At 34.9% G+C, this 23,721-nt stretch overlaps 1 protein-coding gene across 1 annotated transcript in view; it reads right to left on the minus strand.

The window, feature by feature from the left end:
- Window positions 1–1,955: 1,955 nt before the first annotated feature.
- The window catches only part of ABCD2 (ATP binding cassette subfamily D member 2), an 87,917-nt gene continuing 66,151 nt past the window's right edge, over window positions 1,956–23,721 (minus strand). Inside the window, exons 9-10 of the mRNA XM_036866363.1 lie at window positions 11,166–11,291; window positions 1,956–2,751 (exon numbers count right to left, since the gene is read on the minus strand). Coding sequence (XP_036722258.1) covers window positions 2,532–2,751; window positions 11,166–11,291 — 346 coding nt within the window. The 3' untranslated portion in view covers window positions 1,956–2,531. The remainder of the gene's footprint in view (window positions 2,752–11,165; window positions 11,292–23,721) is intronic.

A 23,721-nucleotide genomic window follows, 5' to 3' on the forward strand; every position in this document is an offset into this window, starting at 1 on the left:
ATGGCTACTTCATTTCTCAATCTTGTTCACATTTTTCACAAAATATAACTATAAAAATAGTAAAATATGGTGTACTCATTGGACCATTTTATAAACAGTTAAATGAAACATAAATACAAATTCAAATTAAAGATTTTTTCCCCCTGCAAGTTAGAGGATATTGGTCATGGAAGAAAATTCAGAAAAAAAAAAAAAAAAAACAGGCACAAAAAAGCACATGTAAAACATGTTTCTCTTAGAACTTTAACATTTAAACTGCAGTGTGTATAGCTTTTAATACAGAATTTTAAACATCCTTGAATCCTGTACATTATAAATAATGAGTTCTTTACTTCAGCCAGTTGGTAGGATATATTAAATAAGGGCTAATTAAAACTCTAATATTTGTTTTGGCATTCTTTTCAAAGTTTCAAAACACAATATATTGGTTCCTAAATGCTTTATTTTTCAAATTAAGAAAATTAAGGCATAAAAATTATGTACATATTTCAAATGAAGACTTTTCATTTTCTTCTTATAACTTTAAAAATTAACTTAAGCTACTTGCCCCAGAATTTTCCCTACAGCCATATAAACTGAATAACTGCTAATATAGAACTTAGATTAATGAATAATTTTTATCAAGTTTAAGTTTTGGTTCCATGCATTTTTTTTTTTAAACCTTTGATGTCTGCCTCACTTTTCTAATAGGAAGTAGTAGTAACTGACAAATGAATAAATGAACAGCTAATGATACTAACAGAAAAACTTAGATGTACTGGTTTTGATTTTATATTACATTCCTTCACATAAGGTGGTTACATTTATTGATAATTAAAAATGTCTTAGCATGGAAGAATTGAAAATATGAAAATGTCATGATTCTATTACATGTTCTATTACAAGCATCATGAATGACATCCAGGTACTCTACCAGCTGAAAAAGTCTGAGAATCACTGACTTAGCATCTATTATGGCTGTGTCTAAATATGCAAATAAAATCCTAAACCACTAATAACAGCATTCCCATTTTCCCTGGCCTATCAACATGGTGGCATAGGCAGTAGGAGATTAAAATGGTAGTCTTGGCTTTCATACTTCCAACTCCAAGGCAATTGAATATATAAGATTTATTTCATATGACTATTCCATATAGATTCTTTCTCATTATGTTCAATAAATATTAAATTGATTTATAACGCAATTCCTCTTCTGAATGCTGGTTGTAGGGGTACATTAATATTGCATATAAGTGCATAGCTGCTGAAAGATTTGCTAACTTTCCTGCCCTATTTTAAACCACAGATCAATAACCTTTCCATTTTGTACTTAAATTTCCATACCTTGTAAACAATAATCAAATAACAATAACACTAACATTACTAAATTTATTCTCTTTTCAACATCTAACTTTTATTGCTATTATAGCCCAGTTGAATTTCAAGGATAATAATGAAAATAGCACTGAACCAGGGAAACAGGGGAAATTCATTTGACCCCTGGATCTGCCCCTAAATAAACTGCATGATTAGGGCAAATCTGAGTGTCAATTTTCTCAAAAGCAAACTAGGAAAAAAAATATTTGCCTCAAAAGTTTGCCACAGGATTAAAATTAATTGATGTAAGTGAGGATTGTAAATTATAAAGTACTATTCCAATGTATGTTATTACTACTATCATTTTGAAAATCCCTCTATTCTATTATAGCACTGCTATTTTCAAAATGTGGTGGACTCCTCCTTTGGGGACAAAAACAAGCTAAGTATTTCTGGACAGAATTTGCAATAAATAATCCTTCCAAGTAAAGTAACAGGCTGAGACAAACATTGTTTGGATACTCCTTTTCTGTATTGGCAATTCTCTTTTTAAAATGAAAGTTTATTAACAAATATGTAAGAGTCTCATTAAAATGAATTTATGTGCCCACGAGATGCTCAAAATCTAAAATTAAAAATAGGATATTTTATACATATAAAAGAAGTATAGCCATGCTTTTTTCTTTCAACCCCTGCCATTAAAAGAATTTCTTTTGTATTGAAATTATCTATCAAACTGTTAGCGGTTTTGTACACAGGTTTTAGTTGACCACTAGCAATAAAGGAACATGAATTCTAGCTGTTAAATCTAAAAACCATAAATGGACAGAAATGTTACTCAAACTTCTAATTTTCTGCACCTTGTTTCAACCCAAACACTGCTCTTAAGTTGTCCATTCTCAAGATATGTCCCATGTTTGTTAAGAATTTCAGACACAACACATACACATTAGCAAATCTAGTATTCATCATGAATTTACCTAGAAAATCCTGTTTTACATGTGAATTAGGCTTTCACTAGGAATTAGTATAAGCCATAATGACTAATCTTACATAATGCATTTGTTTATTTTCTTCTGAAAAGTCAGATCTTATATTTCCTTGATGCTAAAATCTTATAAAACATTTCTTGCTGTCTTTTTTTCCTCTCTGCTTAGCTTAACACAATGCATGCCCTATAACAGTGTCTCTGAGCCTTTAACTAAAAATTAACTTTTAAAACATGTCAAAATAAGTTAGGATGTCTCATCTTCATTTTTTATTGTTTTCAGCACCGAGTCTTCTCCCAAAATTTTACATAGTTCATTGAGTCTCTGCTGCATTTTGGGAATTCCAGCTAGCTGAGATTCTAGCTTTTGTTTTTCTTCACTTAGTGTTAAACGAATAGCAGTGTCCAATTGTTCAAAGCGCCAACCTCCTTCACCATCAAACTGTAATAAATGAGTGTGGTATTTCCTGCATAATCAAAATGAAATAATATTATTAGCAATAATTACAAAAAGCCATTTTAGTTATAGATTTATCATTCTAATTGATATCCAAAGGCAAATTTTAAGTAAGGTGCCTATTTTACATTTGATTTTCAAGAATCCCTCAAAAGGTAAAGTATTGTGATTTTTTTTTACTCCAGAAGTCATTAGTCTAGCCTCTAGGAAATTCTATTGCTTGTATTAAATTTATTTTATATTCTGAGTATACGTGAATTGCAAAGGAAGACATACTGTTGCATCTATTTATATTCATAGTCCAGTATGAATAAATATCAAAGCATACTTAGAATGGGAATAAGGAAAGGAAGCAGAGGGAAGAAAGTAAAAATTTAAAAGGCTATTAAAAAAATAACTAAGAAAAATAAAGGAAATACAATACCAATTCATTAGTACACCATCCTTTGGGAATGAGTTAGTCAAGTAAAAATTTCTCAAAAATTAAAGTTTTAAAACATTAAAAAAAAATGAACTGATAGAAATCTTCAGCTATCAATACTTCCATGCTTTCAAATAACTTAATCTCTTTTCTCATGGCTCAAGTTCATAATTAGGAACTTCAGAGAGGCATGGAGATGACTTTATTGATGAGACAGAAGGCAATTCACCTTCTCCTAAATGAAGGCTAAGGACACCAATCTCTGGGAATTGTAGGGTGTGTGTAAAGAGGGTAATCTGGCAGAGCTGTCCTTGCATGGCTGAGCCACTGCATTTTGTCACTATGCTGAAGAGGCACATGTTCTTACGTGTCCTCAGTTTTTGTCTTTCTCTTACAGTTTTTCTCACTTCCTGCTCTTTTTTAAGCTGTCATCAGTCATTATTTACTATGATCAGTGGGGGTATATCAAGTAGCTTTTACCTCCATTTTTAAACTGAGATATGATTCATATACCATAAATTCATCCTTTTAAAATGTAAAATTCAATGATTTTTGGTATATTTACAAGCTCATGCAACCATCAGCACTATCCAATTCCAGAATATTTTCTTCACCCCAAAAAGAAATCTCATACACATTACCAGTCCCTCTCAACTTCTCCTTCTGCTCAGCCCCTGCCAACCACCAATCTCCTTTATGTCTCCATGGATTTTTCTGTTCTGGACATTTCATATATATGGACTCATACAAAATGTGGCTTTTTGTGACTGACTTCTTCCACCCAACAAAATGACTTCAAAGTTCATCTAGTTGTAGTGCTAGTACTTAATTCATTTTTATGGCTGAATAATATTCCATTGTATTACACATTTTATCCATTCACCAATTTATAGAAATTTGGGTTTCATCCCATTTTGTCTGGATGGTTTTAACATGCTGTAAGATGGGGAAACTAAACTAAGTTAAACTATGTCTAAAAGAGTAAATATCACTCTCAAGCTGAAGGCTGAAGTTCATGTGTTTGATAACATATGACAGAGATTAATCTTTTCCATATGCTTTTGAGTAACTGTCTTTAGGGTTTTAAGTTTTCCAAAAATTTGACCTCACAATGGGTGGGACCTGACAAAAATTAAATTGAAAACAATGTATTCCTACATCAAGGGAAAAAATTTAAGTGTGACAAAAATGCTATTAAAATATGAGAGCTAAAACAAAAGTAATGGAAAAACAAAAGAAGGATGGTGATATAAGAAAGAGAAAAAATAGTAAAAAAAAATCATTTTGTTTATTTCATTCTCAACTTCTCTTGGGCTTTCCTAACCTTGGATCTACAACCAGGAGCAATTTTAGAACACAGTAGTTCAGATCTTGAGCAACTTCCATCTTCAATTTATATTGGAGGTTTGGCTCATCACTCTGGTCCTACAACATTATTTGGTTTTTACATGGGGGAAGAAACTGTATAGGTGTTTCATGACCTGATATTCAAAGGTGTGTTCTATATTATGGGCTAAAATAATATTTCAGAGTTTATCTTAGTCAGAGGAATTTAAAAGAAACCACTATTTTAACAGAGGCTCTTTGGAAATAATCTGCAGACATTCTACACAAATAAGATAAAGCACTGGATAGTGATAATTATAAAATTGTAATTCTATTCAAGAATCACATAATTTAATAAGCTTCTATAATTTTTGACCTCTTCAGATACTGGTATTGATTTTCATCTTTACAATCAACAATTACCCATTTGCTGTTATGGAGGAAAATATAATACATATTTTTCCTCTTCTGAAATCTTTTCAGGGAAAATAAGAATTTCATGTAGGAAGAAAGGATAATCAGAAATAATAGATTTCTACAACCTAAAATAACTAAACCAGTTCATAAAGTAGAACTAATGCACTTTTCAGTTTACGGGGAAATATACTATGGGTAGCTGCAATTAAAAACATGTTTTTCTTGTTAGAAAGTATAAAATTAGATTTTATTATTTGTTTAAAAAATTGTCCACTACCCACCTATTTGAATGGCCAAAATCCAGAATACTGACAACACCAAATGTAAAGCTGTGGACCAATAGGAACTCTCTTTCATTGCTGGTTGTAATGAAAAATGGTAGAGCTACTTTGGAAGACAGTTTTGCAGTTTCTTACAAAACTAATCATACATTTAACAGTACGATCCAGTAACTGAACGCCTTGATATTTACCCAAAGGACTTGAGAGAACTCATGTCCACACGAAAACCTGCATATGAATGTTTATAACAGCTTTATTCATAATTGCTAAAACTTGGAGGCAACCAAATGTCCTTCAGTAGGTGAATGGATAAACAAACTGTGTACATCAAAACAGTGGAATATTATTCAGCATTAAAAAGAAATGAGCTAGCAAGCTGTGAAAAGACATGGAAGAAAGTTAAATGACTATCATCACCAAGTTAAAGAAACCAATTTGAAAAGGCCACATACTGTATGGTTTCAGGTATATGACATTCTGGAAAAGGAAAAACTGTGGAAATATTAAAGATGAGTGGTTTCTAGGTGTTGGGGAGGGAGGGATAAATAAGCAGAGCACAGAGGATTTTTAGAGCAGTGAAAATATTCTAGATAATGATAGATACATGTAATTATAAATTTGTCCAAACCCATAGACTGCACAACACTAAGTGTACCCTAATGTAAATTATGGACTTTGGATGATAATGATGTGTCAGTATAGGTTCATCAATTGTAACAATTATACCACTCTGGTGGGGGATGTTGATAATGGGGGAGGCTATGCATGTGTGGGCAGAGAGTATAGGCATATTTCTGTTCCTTTCAATTTTTCTGTGAACCTAAAACTAAAAAAAAGTCTTAAAAACAACAATAACAACAACAAAAACCTCTTTGTTCTTAAATTAAGAAAAAAAATGGCTGAATATGCTTCCAATGTCCCTTTAGGCTACTTGAATAGGAACTAAATGACAGGAAGGCATAATAAACCCATTGATAGAAGTCAGAAAAACACCAGGACTAACAGCCAGAAAGGACTCAAGAGTTCTTCTGGCCTGGTTCCACAGGCATATGTCATAACTGTCTTAAACCAGTTCCTGTTGGTTTTATCCAAGGGGAAATCAGAGCAATCACACTCATTGACATGGACTCTACCTCATCCTGGACTAGATCCAGACTGCCTCTGGGGAGACTGGCAAATCAGGGTCCTAACACTCCAGATGCTAATTAATTCTTTAACAACAGAGAGACAAACTACAAAATTCCATAGAAAGGGTCACTTCATGAAATTCTCTATTTTCAGGTAAATTATCTGAGGAAAGAAAAATATGAAAAATCTGAATGTTTAAATAAAGTGTGAAATAGATTATTATCTTCTCTATAGAAGTAGAATTCAGTCAAAGAAGTTTGAACAATTAAAGCCTGATCTGCACGGAATGCTCAGCTTACTCACAATTTTAAAGTAAACATTTCTATAAGGTAAAGGGTCTGGAAAGGCTTCAAAGACCCAAAGGCTTTAACTCAAATAAAGCTTGCTACTTAGTCTAGGTATGAAGTTGTGTATATAATGACAGCTTTGGCATAAATGTGATCAGCCACATGCCAAAAAGTGCTCCAGTCAGAGAGAGAGGAAGAATCCTTCCTGTCCCTTGGGAAATAGGAGGCCAAAGCATATAGAGTCCATCATATAGTTACTAACATGTCAAAGGAAAAGATTTTGATTTATGAAATAGAAATGCGAATGTAGAGAGTAGAATGTAGTGTGAATGAAAAAGTGTTTTTATGATTTATGCATGAGATACATTTTGAGTTCCTTATAATACGTAGAGCAATATACTAGAGTATAGGGAGTATGATCATAGTAAATTATTTTTCTCATTTTTCTAGCTCTCAGTTTCTTCATCTGTATAATGGGAAAAATTAGATTACCTGTACTCTATAGCGTTGTCATTAGGCTTAAATAAAATGAGCCTGGAATAGAATAGGTGCTGAATCTGCATTAGCAACTATTATTATGATGATGAATCAATAAAAGAGTAGGGGAATGATAAAAATGGTATTGTAATTTTTTAAAAAGGGAAAACACCATTAGGCTTTTTTTTTTTTCTTCTGCCCATTTTTGGATTGGGTTGTTTGTTTTTTTAATATTGAGCTGCATGAGCTGTTTATATATTTTGGAGATTAATCCTTTGTCCATTGATTCGTTTGCAAATTTCTTCTCCCATTCTGAGGGTTGTCTTTTCGTCTTGTTTATGGTTTCCTTTGCTGTGCAAAAGCTTTGAAGTTTCATTAGGTCCCATTTGTTAATTTTTGTTTTTATTTCCATTACTCTAGGAGGTGGATCAAAAAAGATCTTGCTGTGATTTATGTCAAAGAGCGCTCTTCCTATGTTTTCCTCTAAGAGTTTTACAGTGTCTGGTCTTACATTTAGGTCTTGACTCCATTTAGAGTTTATTTTTGTGTATGGTGTTAGGGAGTGTTCTAATTTCATTCTTTTACATGTAGTTGTCCAGTTTTCCCAGCACCACTTATTGAAGAGACAGTCTTTTCTCCATTGTATATCCTTGCCTCCTTTGTCATAGATTAGTTGACCATAGGTGCGTGGGTTTATCTCTGGGCTTTCTATCCTGTTCCGTTGATCTGTATGTCTGTTTTTCTGCCAGTACCATATTGTCTTGATTACTGTAGATTTGTAGTATAGTCTGAAGACAGGGAGTCTGATTCCTCCAGCTCCATTTTTCCTCTCAAGACCGTTTTGGCTATTCGGGGTCTTTTGTGTCTCCATACAAATTTTAAGATTTTTTTGTTCTAGTTCAGTGCTTGTGATTGGTCAGTTCATATTTTCTATTTCTTCCTGGTTCAGTCTTGGAAGCTTATACCTTTCTAAGAATTTGTCTGTTTCTTCCAGGTTGTCCATTTTATTGGCATAGAGTTGCTTGTAGTAGTCTCTTGGGATGCTTTGTATTTCTGCAGTGTCAGTTGTAACTTCTCCTGTTTCATTTCTAATTTTATTGATTTGAGTCCTCTCCCTCTTTTTCTTGATGAGTCTGGCTAATGGTTTATCTATTTTGTTTATCTTCTCAAGGCACCAGCTTTTAGTTTTATTGATTTTTGCTATTGTCTTCTTTGTTTCTATTTCATTTATTTCTGCTCTGATCTTTATGATGTCTTTCCTTCTACTAACTTTTGGTTTTGTTTGTTCTTCTTTCTCTAGTTCCTTTAGGTGTAAGGTTAGGTTGTTTATTTGAGATGTTTGTTGTTTCTTGAGGTAGGATTGTATTGCTATAAACTTCCCTCTTAGAACTGCTTTTGCTGCATCCCATAGGTTTTGGATTGTCGTGTTTTCATTGTCATTTGTCTCTAGGTATTTTTTGATTTCCTCTTTGATTTCTTCAGTGATCTCTTGGTTATTTAGTATCGTATTGTTTAGCCTCCATGTGTTTGCATTTTTTACAGTTTCTTTCCTGTAATTCATTTCTAATCTCATAGCGTTGTGGTCAGAAAAGATGCTTGATATGATTTCAATTTTCTTAAATTTACTGAGGCTTGATTTGTGACCCAAGATGTGATCTATCCTGGAGAATGTTCGTGCGCACTTGAGAAGAAACTGTAATCAGCTGTTTTGGGATGGAATGTCCTATAAATATCAATTAAATCTATCTGGTCTTTTGTGTCATTTAAAGCTTGTATTCCCTTATTTTCTGTTTCAATGATCTGTCCATTGGTGTGAGGTGTTAAAGTCCCCCACTATTTTTGTGTTACTGTCGATTTCCTCTTTTACAGCTGTTAGCAGTTGCCTTATGTATTGAGGTGCTCCTATGTTGGGTGCATATACGTTTATAATTGTTTTATCTTCTTCTTGGATTGATCCCTTGATCATTATATAATGTCCTTCCTTGTCTCTTGTAACATTATTTATTTTAAAGTCTATTTTATCTGATATGAGTATTGCTACTCCAGATTTCTTTTGATTTCCATTTGTATGGAATATCTTTTTCCATCCCCTCTCTTTCAGTCTGTACATGTCCCTAGGTCTGAAGTGGGTCTCTTGTAGATAGCATATATGTGGGTCTTGTTTTTGTATCCATTCAGTGAGCCTGTGGCTTTTGGTTGGAGCACTTAATCCATTCATGTTTAAGGTAATTATTGATATGTAAATTCCTATTACCATTTTCTTAATTGTTTTGGGTTGTTTTTGTAGGTCCTTTTCTTCTCTTGTGTTTCCCACTTAGAGAAGTTCCTTTAGCATTTGTTGTAGAGTTGGTTTGGTGGTGTTGAATTCTCTTAGCTTTTGCTCGTCTGAAAAGCTTTTGATTTCTCCATCGAATCTGAATGAGATCCTTGCTGGGTAGAGTAATCTTGGTTGTAGGTTATTCCCTTTCATCACTTTAAATATGTCAAGCCACTCCCTTCTGGCTTGTAGAGTTTCTGTTGAGAAATCAGCTGTTAAACTTATGGGAGTTCCCCTGTATGTTATATGTCGTTCTTCCCTTGCTGCTTTCAATAATTTTTCTTTGTCTTTAATTTTTGCCAATTTGATTACTATGTGTCTCAGAGTGTTTCTCCTTGGGTTTATCCTGTATGGGACTCTCTCCGCTTCCTGGACTTGGGTGGCTATTTCCTTTCCCATGTTAGGGAAGTTTTCGACTATAATCTCTTCAAATACTTTCTCGCGTCCTTTCACTCTCTCTTCTCCTTCTGGGACCCCCATAATGCGAATATTGTTGTGTTTAATGTTGTCCCAGAGGCCTCAGGCTGTCTTCATTTCTTTTCACTCTTTTTTCTTTATTCTGTTCTGCAGCAGTGAATTGCACCATTCTGTCTTCCAGGTCACTTATCCGTTCTTCTGCCTCAGTTATTCTGCTATTGATTCCCTCTAGTGTATTTTTTATTTCAGTTATTGTACTGTTCATCTCTGTTTGTTTGTTCTTTAATTCTTCTAGGTCTTTGTTAAACATTTCTTGCATCTTCTCGATCTTTGCCTCCATTCTTTTTCCAAGGTCCTGGATCATCTTCACTATCATTATTCTGAATTCTTTTTCTGGAAGGTTGCCTATCTCCACTTCATTTCGTTGTTTTTCTGGGGTTTTATCTTGTTCCTTCATCTGGTACATAGCCCTCTGCTTTTTCATCTTGTCTATCTGTCTGTGAACATGGTTTTTGTTCCAGGCTGCAGGATTGTATTTCTTCTTGCTTCTGCTGTCTGCCCTCTGGTGGGTGAGGCTATCTAAGAGGCTTGTGCAAGTTTCCTGATGGGAGGGCCCATTAGGTTTTATGAAATATTATTTATAAAACATTTTTGTTCATTTTTCCTTAAAACAAAGCAAAAAAAAAAAGCTTTTTCTTTCCTGTGCTTTCTCCAACTTAATCATATGGAGGGATATCAAGTTGTGATATTTCTTTTTCCTGGATTTTTAAAAAAGAACTAAAAAGATGATGTAAATTATATAAATATATTCTTTCCCAGTGTATGCTATGGAATAATGACTGTTTCAGTTTAAAAAACTCACTGGAGTTTTCTACTTCTTTTCAGAATTATTGGAATATGATGATAATTTTTAAAAAATTCATTGTTATAATGTTAGGTTTGGGGTACCTTTTGTTCTTCCATTACTGTTATATTAGTTCTCATATTTTAATAGCAGTGTTTTCACATTTCAATTTTTCCCTTGACACAGAAATACATTGCTTTCAATTTAATTTTGGTCAGGCCCCACCCATTGGGCAGTCAAATTTTTGGAAACCTTAAAACCCTAAAGATAGTTACTCAAAAGTATACAGAAAAGATCACTAATCTCTGTCATATGCTATCAAATACATGAACTTCATCCTTTAGCTTCAGAGCGATTTTACTCTTCTAGACATAGTTTAACATTAACAGAAATACAGGCAGAAAATAACTGATATGTCTTATGCTCTATAGTAAAAAGTTTGGCAAAGTTATTCTTTCAGAAATATAAAGAAAAATCATCTATCATAAATGAGCATTGGAAACACTTACCAAAGAGAAGGCCTGTGTGTTATAGAAAGTAAGGAAATTCCAGTCCCTTTCGCAGCCTGAAATATCTTTCCTTCAACATCAATGCTGACAGCGCTGGTGCATTCATCCAGCAATGCATATTTTGGTCTTAAAAATAAGCACAAATACATTAAAATTTTTCATTTTGAATTATAATTCTTTCTTTGGGTAATAGGAGCTGCAATGTTAACAATTTTAAAGGAGCAAAAGAGAATAATGACAATATTAAAGGTGATAAATAATAAAGCAAAAAAGCAGTCATTACCCCTCTTTGGACTAGAATTTCATATTCCTCTTAGATTTTACTATTTAAATTAATTTTTATTGGAGTATAGTTGCTTTACAATGTTGTGTTAGTTTCTGCTGTACAGCAGAAAGTGAATCAGCCATATGTATATATATATATCTCCTCTTTTTTGGATCTCCATCCCATTTAGGTCACCACAGAGCACTGAGCAGAGTTTCTTGAGCGATACAGTAGGTTCTCATTAGTTATCTATTTTATACATAGTATCAATAATGTATATATGTCAATCCCAATCTCCCAATTTATCCCATCCCCCTTTTCCCCCTTGGTGTCCATATATTTGTTCTCTACATCTCTTCTTAGATTTTAAAATAGATTTTTTGATACCTGCTCATAATACAATATGCTTTATTGCAGATGGGTGAATCATGAATATGAGGCAGAGGAAAAATGAGACAGCTTACTGAATGCACTTTCCTGGAGCATGCAGGTTCATTCTTGGTGACAAGGTTCTGACTAATTAACATGAAAAATACATTACACATAGTAGCTAACTATCAAACAGGTCACAACCCTGTTGGCAAACATTTATTGAGAAGATAATTTTATCAACAATGTGAGTACCTAATCACAATTAATGGAATTTCATTGATTCAAGACCCTGCAAAAGTAAGTATGCTTAATCTGACAAATTTAGAGTAGGCATTTAACCTAGTAACTTTGAGACCATTTTCTTAAGGAAAAAAATCAGTAAATAGTTTTCTGATTGTACTCAATAATTTTTTTTCCTAGCTCAATTTTTACTCTGGAAATGACTGTCTACTACTATCAGAGGCACCTACCATTTGCCACCATTTCCTTCTGATAACTCTCTCCTTTTCATTTTCACCCCACAGGACTTTATCTTTTTTCCCCTTTCTCTGTCTTCTTTCAAGCCTGTCTAGACTTATTTGGTACTCAGCAGCATGACTTAGTTTTGTTAATGGGACCAAAGGTCAACTCATGCACTGTCATTTATTGTTTATTTCAGGGTTGAAAATCAGTACCAAGTATTTACCAGGACAACTTCCTCTGAAGAAATTCTGATATTTTAGAATAAATGACAATGAAAGTCCAGGACCAGATGGCTTCACAGGAGAATTCTACCAAACATACAAAGAAGAACTTACACTGATCCATCCCAAACTCTTCCAAAAAGTTGAAGAGGAGAGAACACTCCCAAAGACATTCTAATGAAGCCACCATCACCGTGATACCAAAAGCAGACAAAGACACCACCAAAAAAGAAAATTACAGGCCAACAACTTTGGTGAATGTAGACACAAAAATTCTCAAAAAAGTTAGCAAACCAAATACAACACATAAAAAAGATCATACACCACAACCAAGTGGGATTCATTCCAAGTTCACAAGGATGGTTCAACATAAGCAAATCAATCAATGAGATACACCACATCAGCAAAAGAAAAGATAAAACCACATGATCATCTTGAAAAATGCAGAAAAAGCATTTGACAAAATTCAACATCCATTCATGATAAAAACTCTTACCACAGTGGGTAAAGAGGGAACATATCTCCACATAATAGAAGCTATTTATGACAAACCCACAGCCAATATAATACTCAACAGAACAGTGCAAAGCTGAAAGCCTTCCCACGAAAATCTGGAACAAGATAAGGATGCCCACTCTCCCTCTTCTATTCAATATAGTATTGGAAGTCCTAGCCATAGCAAGCAGGCAAGAAAAAGAAATAAAAGGTATCCAAATTGGAAGAGAAGAACTGAAATGAATTCAGCAAGGCAGCAGATTACAAGATTAATATACAGAAATGGGTTGTATTTTTTACACTAACAATGAAATATCAGAAAGGGAATGCAAACAAACAATCCCTTTCAAAATCACATCAAAAAATAAAATAAAATACTCAGGAATAAACTTCACCAGGAGGTGAAAGACTTATATGCTGAGAACTACAAAACATTAATAAAGGAAATTGAAGATAATTCAAAGAAATGGAAAGGTATCCCACATTCTTGGATTGGAAGAATTAATACTGTTAAAATGGCCATAGTACACAAAGCAATCTACAGATTTAATGTGATCCCTAACAAATTACCCATGACATTTTTCACAGAACTAGATCAAATAATTCTAAAATTTATATGGAACCATGGAAGACCCAGAATTGCCAAACAATCCTGAGGAAGAAGAACAGAGCAGGAGGCATAACCCTCCCAGACTTCAGACAATATTACAAAGCTACGGTAATCAAAACAATGTGGTATTGGCACAAAAACAGACATATGGATCAATGGAACAGAGAGCCCAGAAATAAACCCACACGCCTATGGACAATTAATCTTTGACAAAGGAGGCAAGAATACACAATGGGGAAAAGACAATCTCTTCAGCAAGTGGTATTGGGAAAGTTGGACAGCTGCATGTAAATAAATGAAGTTAGAACACACCCTCACAACATACACAAAAATAAACTCAAAATGGCTTAAAAACTTAAATATAAGGCAAGACACCATAAAACTCCTAAAAGAGAATGCAGGCAAAACATTCTCTGACATAAATCGTACCAATGTTTTCTTAGGTCAATGTCCCAAGGCAATAGAAATAAAAGCAAAAATAAACAAATGGGACCTAATCAAACTTGTAAGCTTTTGCACAGCAAAGGAAACCATAAGCAAAACGAAAAGACAACCTATAGACTGGGAGAAACTATTTGAAAATGATGTGACTGACAAGGGCTTAATTTGCAAAATATACAAACAGTTCCTACAATTCAATAACAGCAACAATAAAAAAAAAAAACCCAATTGAAAAATGGGCAGAAGACCTACATAGACAATTCTCCAAATAAAACACACATATAGCCAAAGGGCACATGGAAAGATGCTCATCATTCCTAACAATTAGAGAAATGCAAATCAAAACTATAATGTGGTACCACCTCACACCAGTCAGAATGGCCATCATCAAAAAGTCTATAAATAATAAATGCTGGAGAGGTTGTGAAGAAAAGGGAACCATTTTACACTGTTGGTAAGAATGTAAATTGTTACAGCCACTATGGAAAACAGTATTAAGGTTCCTCAAAAAAACTAAAAATAGAGTTGCCATATGATCCAGCAATCCCACTCCTGGTCATATACCCAGATAAAGCTATAATTTGCAAAGATACATGCACTCCTATATTCATAGCAGCACTATTTACAATAGCCAAGACATGGAAGAAACCTAAATGTCCATAGACAGATGAATGTATAAAAATGAGTATACACACACACACACACACACACACACACACACACACACTGGAATATTACTCAGCCATAAAAAAGGCTGAAATAAGGCCATTGGCAGCAACATGGATGCAACTAGAGATATCATATGGATATATGTGGAATCTAAAATATGACACAAATGAACCTATCTGTGAAACAAACAGACTCATGGACATACAGAACAGACTTATGGTTGCCAAGGGGGAGGGGGAGGTTGGGGTTAGCAGATGTAAGCTATTATATATGGAATGGATAAACAAAAAGATCCTACTGTATAGCACAGAGAACTATGTTCAGTATCCTATGACAAACCATAGGAGAGGAATTTTTTAAAAAAGAATGTGTGTGTGTGTGTATGTATATATATATATATATATATATATATGTTATATATTTATAACCAAATTACTTTGCTGTACAGGAATAATTAACACAACATTGTAAATCAACTATACTTCAATAAAAGGTACATTGTAAAAAATAAAATAAATGACAATGAAAAGATACAAATTGAAACAAGTATTAATTTCTCATTCAGCATAAATAATTATTTAGCCCTGCAAACTGTTTTTCTATGATGGACTTGCTTATCAATAAGGTCCTGTTACCTACTGGGGGGGCAGGTATAGTCAGGGATAATAGATACAGGAGTCAAAGCCAACTTTAACACTCCATTTGACTTTAATATCAACTCTCTATGCAAAGAATTAAAAGATCACTGCAGGTTCCCCTTGACAACAGAAATAGTTTTGCTGGTTAGCTTTGGTTACTGTTGTGGTTTAAGTATTAAGCTTTATTTCTTTGTCTCAGAGTAGATTTCTGTTTGTGGATGATTTTCTTAAGTGGAAACGAGGGAGAAGAAAAGGAAGTATAAAACAGAGAGGTTTGTAGTAAAATTTTCCTTTTTCTATAAATCTCTTTTCAGTAATTAATTTACTTATCCTATTCTGTCTTATTTTTTAGAGTACATTGAGCTAAACAGAAGAGATGCAATTTTAGAATTAGAAAAATAGTATATTTCTTACCATCCATTGTCATAGCAAACCCTAGCCTATCAGACGTAAGATGTATCAAACACTTTGTTTTCTTGGTGGGACGGGTTGTGTGTGTGTGTGTGTCTGTGTGTACACATATGTAAGTATATTAAGCAATGGCTGTATGCTGAAACTGATATAACGAAGTAAAACATTAGGTAACATTGTTTCTCAGATTTTCCTTCCATTCTCTTTTGGTGCATCATCAGAAGAGTGAGCCTTGAGAAGGATCTAGTCTATTACCCATAAGAAGGGACTTTTCTGGTGAGTCTTTAAACATTAAAATTAAAATCCTCTCGGTCAAGGCCTGTTGGACCAGAGTCTGGCTTGGCACAACCATGTGGCTCACAGGGTCTTGGTGCTCCGGCTGGGTGTCAGGCCTGAGCGTCTGAGGTGGGAGAGCCGAGTTCAGGACATTGAACCACCAGAGACCCCCAGGCCCCACATAATATCAGTTGGTGAAAGCACTCCCAGAGATCTCCATATAAACGCTAAGACCGAGCTCCACTCAAGGACCAGCAAGCTCCAGTGCTGGACACCACATGCCAAATAAATAGCGAGACAGGAACACAACACCACTCATTAGCAGAGAGGTGGCCTAAAATCATAATAACTTCACAGACATCCCAAAACACATCACTGGACGTGGTCCTGCCCACCAGAAAGACAAGATCCAGCCTCATCCACCAGAACACAGGCACCAGTCCCCTCCACCAGGAAGCCTACACAACCCACTGAACCAACCTTACCCACTGGGGACAGACAACAAAAACAACGGGAACTACGAACCTGCAGCCTATGAAAAGGAGACCCCAAACACAGTAAGTTAAGCAAAATGAGAAGACAGAGAAATATGCAGCAGATGAAGGAGCAAGGTAAAAACCCACCAGACCAAACAATAAAGAGGAAATAGGGAGTCTACCTAAAAAAGAATTCAGAGTAATGATAGTAAAGATGATCCAAAATCTTGGAAATAGAATGGAGAAAATACAAGAAACGTTTAACAAGGACCTAGAAGAACTAAAGAGCGAACAAACAATGGCGAACAACACAATAAATGAAATTTAAAATTCTCTAGAAGGAATCAATAGCAGAATAACTGAGGCAGAAGAATGGATAAGTGACTTGGAATATAAAATAGTGTAAATAACTACTGCAGAGCAGAATAAAGACAAAAGAATGAAAAGAATTAAGGACAGTCTCAGAGACCTCTGGGACAACATTAAATGCACCAACATTCAAATTATATGTGTCCCAGAAGAAGAAGAGAAAAAGAGACAGAAAACATTTGAAGAGATTATAGTTGAAAACTTCCCTAATATGGGAAAGGAAATTGTCAATCAAGTCCAGGAAGTGCAGAGAGTCCCATACAGGATAAATTCAATGAGAAACACGCCAGGACACATACGAATCAAACTATCAAAAATTAAATACAAAGAAAAAATATTAAAAGCAGCAAGGGAAAAGCAACAAATAACATAAAGGGAATCCCCATAAGGTTAACAGCTGATCTTTCAGCAGAAACTCTTCAAGCCAGAAGGGAGTGGCAGGACATATTTAAAGTGATGAAAGGGAAAAACCTACAACCAAGATTACTTTACCCAGCATGGATCTCATTCAGGTTCGACAGAGGAATTAAAAGCTTTACAGGCAAGCAAAAGCTAAGAGAATTCAGCACCACCAAACCAGCTATACAACAAATGCTAAAGGAAATTCTCTAGGCAGGAAACACAAGAGAAGGAAAAGACCTACAATAACAAACCCAAAACAATTAAGAAAATGGTAACAGGAACATACATATCGATAACTACCTTAAATGTAAATGGATTAAATGCTCCAACCAAAAGACATAGACTGGTTGAATGGAAACAAAAACAAAACCCGTATATATGCTGTGTACAAGAGACCCACTTGAGACCTAGGGACACATACAGACTGAAACTGAGGGGACGGAAAGAGATATTCCATGCAAATGGAAACCAAAAGAAAGCTGGAGTAGCAATTCTCGTAACAGACAAAAAAGACTTTAAAATAAAGACAAGAGAGAAAGAAGGACACCTCATAATGATCAAGGGATCAATCCAAGAAGAATATAACGATTGTAAATATTAATGCACCCAACATAGGAGTACCTCAATATATAAGGCAAATGCTAATAGCTATAAAAGGGGAAATTGACAGTAACACAATAATAGTAGGGGACTTTGATACCCCACTTTCACCTATGGACAGATCATCCAAAATGAAAATAAATAAGGAAACATAAGCTTTAAATGACACATTAAACAAGATGGACTTAATTGATATTTATAGGACATTCCATCCAAAACAACAGAATACACTTTCTTCTCAAGTGCTCATGGAACATTCTCCAGGATACATCATATCTTGGGTCACAAATCAAGCCTTGGTAAATTTAAGAAAATTGAAATCATAGCAAATATTTTTCTGACCACAACACTATGAGACTAGACATCAATTACAGGAAAAAAACTGTCAAAAATACAAACATATGGAGGCTAAACAATGCACTACTAAATAACCAAGAGGTCACTGAAGAAATCAAAGAGGAAATCAAAAAATACCTAGAAACAAATGACAATGAATACACAATGGCCCAAAAGCTATGGGCTGCAGCAAAAGCAGTTCTAAGAGGGAAGTTTATAGCAATACAATCCTACCTCAAGAAACAAGAAACATCTCAAATATACAACCTAATCTTACACCTAAAGCAATTAGAGAAAGAAGAAGAAATAAACCCAAAAGTTAGCAGGAGGAAAGAAATCATACACATCAGATCAGAAATAAATGAAAAAGAAATGAAGGAAACAGTAGCAAAGATCAATAAAACTAAAAGTTGGTTCTTGGAGAAGATAAAGAAAATTGATAAACCATTAGCCAGACTCATGAAGAAAAAGAGGGATAAGACTCAAATCAACAGAATTGGAAATGAAACAGAGAAGTAACAACTGACACTGCAGAAATAAAAAAGATCATGAGCGATTACTACAAGCAACTATATGCCAATAAAATGGACAACCTGGAAGAAATGGGCAAGTTCTTAGGAAATCACAATCTTCTGAGACTGAACCAGGAAGAAATAGAAAATATAAACAGACCAATCACAAGCACTGAAAATGAAACTGTGATTAAAAATTTTTCAACAAACAAAAGGCTGGGACCAGATGGCTTCACAGGCGAATTCTATCAAACATTTAGAGAAGAGCTAACACCTATCCTCCTCAAACTCTGCCAAAATATAGCAGAGGGAGGAACACTCTCAAACTCATTCAACGAGGCCACCATCACCCTAATATCGATACCAGACAAAGATGTCACAAAAAAAGAAAACTATAGGCCAACATCACTGATGAACATAGATGCTAAAATCTTCAACAAAATACTAGCAAACAGAATCCAACAGCACATTAAAAGGATCACACACCACGATCAAGGGGGGGTTATCGCAGGAATGCAAGGATTCTTCAATATACACAAATCAATCAATGTGATAAAACATATTAACAAACTGAAGGAGAAAAATCATATGATCTTCCCAATAGATGCAGAAAAAGCTTTCGACAAAATTCAATACCCATTTATGATAAAAACCCTTCAGAACGTAGGCATACAGGGAACTTACCTCAACATAATAAAGGCGATATATGACAAACCCACAGCAAACATCATTCCCAATGGTGAAAAACTGAAACCATTTCCACTAAGATCAGGAACAAGAAAATATGCCCACTCTCACCATTATTATTCAACATAGTTTTGGAAGTATTAGCTACAGCAATCAGAGAAGAAAAAGAAATAAAAAGAATTCAAATTGGTAAAGAAGAAGTAAAACTGTCACTGTTTGCAGATGACATGATACTATACATAGAGAATCCTAAAGATGACACCAGAAAACTAGGAGTAATCAGTGAATTTGGTAAAATAGCAGGATACAAATTAATGCACAGAAATCTCTTGCATTCCTATACACTAATGATGAAAAATCTGAAAGAGAAATTAAGGAAACAGTCCCATTTACCATTGCAACAAAAAGAATAAAATACCTAGGAATAAACCTACCTAAGGAGACAAAAGACCTGTATGCAGAAAACTATAAGACACTGATGAAAGAAATCAAAGATGATACAAACAGATGGAGAGATATACCATGTTCTTGGATTGGAGGAATCAACATTGTGAAAATGACTCTACTACCCAAAGCAATCTACGGATTCAATGCAATCCCTATCGAACTACCAATGGCATTTTTCACAGAACTAGAACAAAAAGTTTCACAATTTGTATGGAAACACAAAAGACCCCAAATAGCCAAAGCAATCTTGAGAAAGAAAAACGGAGCTGAAGGAATCAGGCTCTCTGACTTCAGACTATACTACAAAGCTACAGTAATCAAAACAGTATGGTACTGGCACAAAAATAGAACTATAGATCTATGGAACAGGATAGAAAGCCCAGAGATAAACACACGCACATATGGTCACCTTATCTTTGAGAAAAGAGGCAAGAATATAAAATGGAGAAAAGACAGCCTCTTCAATAAGTGGTGCTGGGAAAACTGGAAAATCAAATGTAAAAGAATGAAATTAGAACACTCCCTAACACCATACACAAAAATAAATTCAAAATGGATTAAAGACCTAAATGTAAGGCCAGACACTGTAAAACTCTGAGAGGAAAACATAGGCAGAACACTCTAGGACATAAATCACAGCAAGATCCTTTTTGACCCACCTCCTAGAGAAATGGAAATAAAAACAAAAATAAACAAATGGGACCTAAGTAAACTTAAAAGCTTTTGCATAGCGAAGGAAAGCATAAACATGACAAAAAGACAACCCTCAGAATGGGAGAAAATATTTGCAAACGAAGCAACTGACAAAGGATTAATCTCCAAAATATACAAGCAGCTAATGCAGCTCAATATCAAAACAACAAACAACCCCATCCAAAAATAGGCAGAAGACCTAAATAGACATTTCTCCAAAGAAGATATACAGATTGCTAACAAACACATGAAAGAATGCTCACCATCACTAATCATTAGGGAAATGCAAAATCAAAATTTCAATGATGTATCACCTTACGACGGTCAGAACAGCCATCATCAAAAAATCTACAAACAATAAGTGCTGGAGAGGGTATGGAGAAAAGGGACCCCTCTTGCACTTTTGGTGGGAATGTAAATTGATACAGCCACTATGGAGAACAGTATGGAGTTCCTTAAAAAACTAAAAATAGTACTACCATAAGACCCTGCAATACCACTACTGGGCATATACCCTGAGAAAACCATAATTCAAAAAGAGTTATGTACCACAATATTCATTGCAGCACTATTTACAATAGCCATGACATGGAAGCAATCTAAGTGCCCATTGACAGATGAATGGTTAAAGAAGATGTACCACATATATACAATGGAATATTACTCAGCCATAAAAGGAAATGAAATTGAGTTATTTGTAGCAAGGTGGATGGACCTAGAGTCTGTCATACAGAGTGAAGTAAGTCACAAAGAGAAAAACAAGTACTGTATGCTAACACATATATATGGAGTCTAAAAAAAAAAAAAAAGGTTCTGACATACCTAAGGGCAGGACAGGAATAAAGATGCAGATGTAGAGAATGGACTTGAGGACACAGGCAAGGGGAAGGGTAAGCTGGGACGAAGTGAGAGAGTGATATGGACATATATACACTACCAACTGTAAAATAGCTAGCTAGTGGGAAGCAGCCACATAGCACAGGGAGATCTGCTCGGTGCTTTGTGTCCACCTAGAGGGGTGGGATAGGGAGGGTGGGAAGGAGATGCAAGAGAGAGGGGATACGGGGATATATGTATACATATAACTGATTCACTTTGTTATACAGCAGAAACTAGCACAACATTGTAAAGAATTATACTCCAATAAAGTTGTTAAAAAAAAAGTACCCCCCCAAAATAAAAATAATAAAAATAGTAATCCTTTCAAAAAAATTAAAATCCTCTCAAAAAGAGTATACAATTTTGATACTTAATACTCCTTGCCAAAGTTCTCCATTTTAGTTAGCGCAAGTGCTCCACATTACAACTCAAATCTTGTTATTAATCCTTTGAGAATGAGGGGAGGCACTTTCTCATTATTATACGTTTCCTTCACTCGATTTTTAAAAAATTTTACTTTTTAAAAAAATTTATTTATTTTATTTATGTATTTTTGGGTGCATTGGGTGTTTGTTGCTGTGTGTGGGCTTTCTCTAGTTGTGGCGACCTGGGGCTACTCTTCGTTGCGGTGTGCGGGCTTCTCATTGCAGTGGCTTCTTTCGTTGTGGAGCACAGGCTCTAGGCATGCAGGATTCAGTAGTTGTGGCTTGCAGGCTCTAGAGGGCAGGCTCAGTAGTTGTAGTGCACGGGCTTAGTTGCTCCACAGCATGTGGGATCTTCCCACACCAGGGCTCGAACCTGTGTCCCCTGCATTGGCAGGTGGATTCTTAACCACTGTGCCACCAGGGAAGCCCTATTTTTACTTTTTGTTGAAGTATAGTTGATTTTCAATGTTATGTTGATCATTGCTGTACAGCAAAGTGATTCAGATATATATATACACACACACACACACACACACACACTTTTTTTTTCCCCTCCTCAGCCATGCTGCGTAGCATGTGGGATCTTAGTTCCTTGACCAGGGATTGAACCTGCACCCCCTGCATTGGAAGCGTGGAGTCTTAACCACTGGACTGCCAGGGAAGTCCCTATACATTCTTTTTTGATATTCTTTTTCATTATGGTTTATCACAGGATATTGAATATAGTTCTCTGTACTATATAGTAGGAACTTGTTGTTTATCCATTCTATATATAAAGCTTACATCTGCTAACCCCAACTTCCCACTCCATCCCTCCCCCAAGCCCCTCCCCCTTGGCAACTACCAGTCTGTTCTTTCTGTCTATGAGTCTGTTTCCATTTCATAGAGGAGTTCATTTGTGTGATATTTTAGATTTCACATATAAATGACATCATATGGTATTTGTCTTTCTCTTTCTGACTTACTTCCCTTAGTATGGTAATCTCTAGTTGCATCCATGTCGCTGTGAATGGCATTATTTCATTCTTTTTTATGGCTGAGTAGTAGTCCATTGTATATATGTACCACATCTTCTTAATCCATTCATCTGTTGATGGACATTTAGGTTGTTTCCATGTCTTGGCTATTGTGAATAGTGCTGCTATGAACATAGGGGCTCATGTATCTTTTTGAATTATAGTTTTGTCCAGATATATGCCCAGGAGTGGGATTGCTGAATCATATGGTAATTCTATTTTTAGTTTTCTGAGGAACCTCCATACTGTTTTCCACAGTGGCTGCACCAACTTACATTCCCACCAACAGTGCAGGTCCTTCACTGGATTTAGCATTTCTATTTCATTTTATTTTTTTTCCAATAAATTCTGCTTTTCAACTTGCTCATCTTCCCTCATCTTTCTGTGAAGCACTAAATTCTTTCCACTGTTATAACTTTATTTTCATTCAGTATCACATTATATCCAAAATATTTTAGATACAAAAGTTTCAAGTATTTAGTTTAAGTTATATGTACTTAAAATCTCTTTAGGTTAGCATCTTTTATTAATGCCTGTTGTTTTTTCTTACAGAGCTTATCTTATTAACACACTGACATAGTGAGAAATTTATGATCATACCTTACATTACATCATATTACATTTCACCAATTATGCTAGGGATCATATTACTGAGTATTTATGGACGAGGCTCAAACAGATTCAGGGTAATAGTGGGTAACAGCTGGTCATAAACGTCACACTGTAAAGTTTACTCTTGAATCTCACCAAATCATCTCAAAAAGGTCATTCCAAAATGCACTTCACTAAAAATTCTGAGTTCACAAATTTTGGTTCATACTTCTTTAGCTTGCCATATTCTTGAACTAACCGTG

This window comes from Balaenoptera musculus, chromosome 10 (assembly GCF_009873245.2).
Source record: "Balaenoptera musculus isolate JJ_BM4_2016_0621 chromosome 10, mBalMus1.pri.v3, whole genome shotgun sequence".
In the NCBI taxonomy this organism is placed as follows: Eukaryota; Metazoa; Chordata; class Mammalia; order Artiodactyla; family Balaenopteridae; genus Balaenoptera; species Balaenoptera musculus.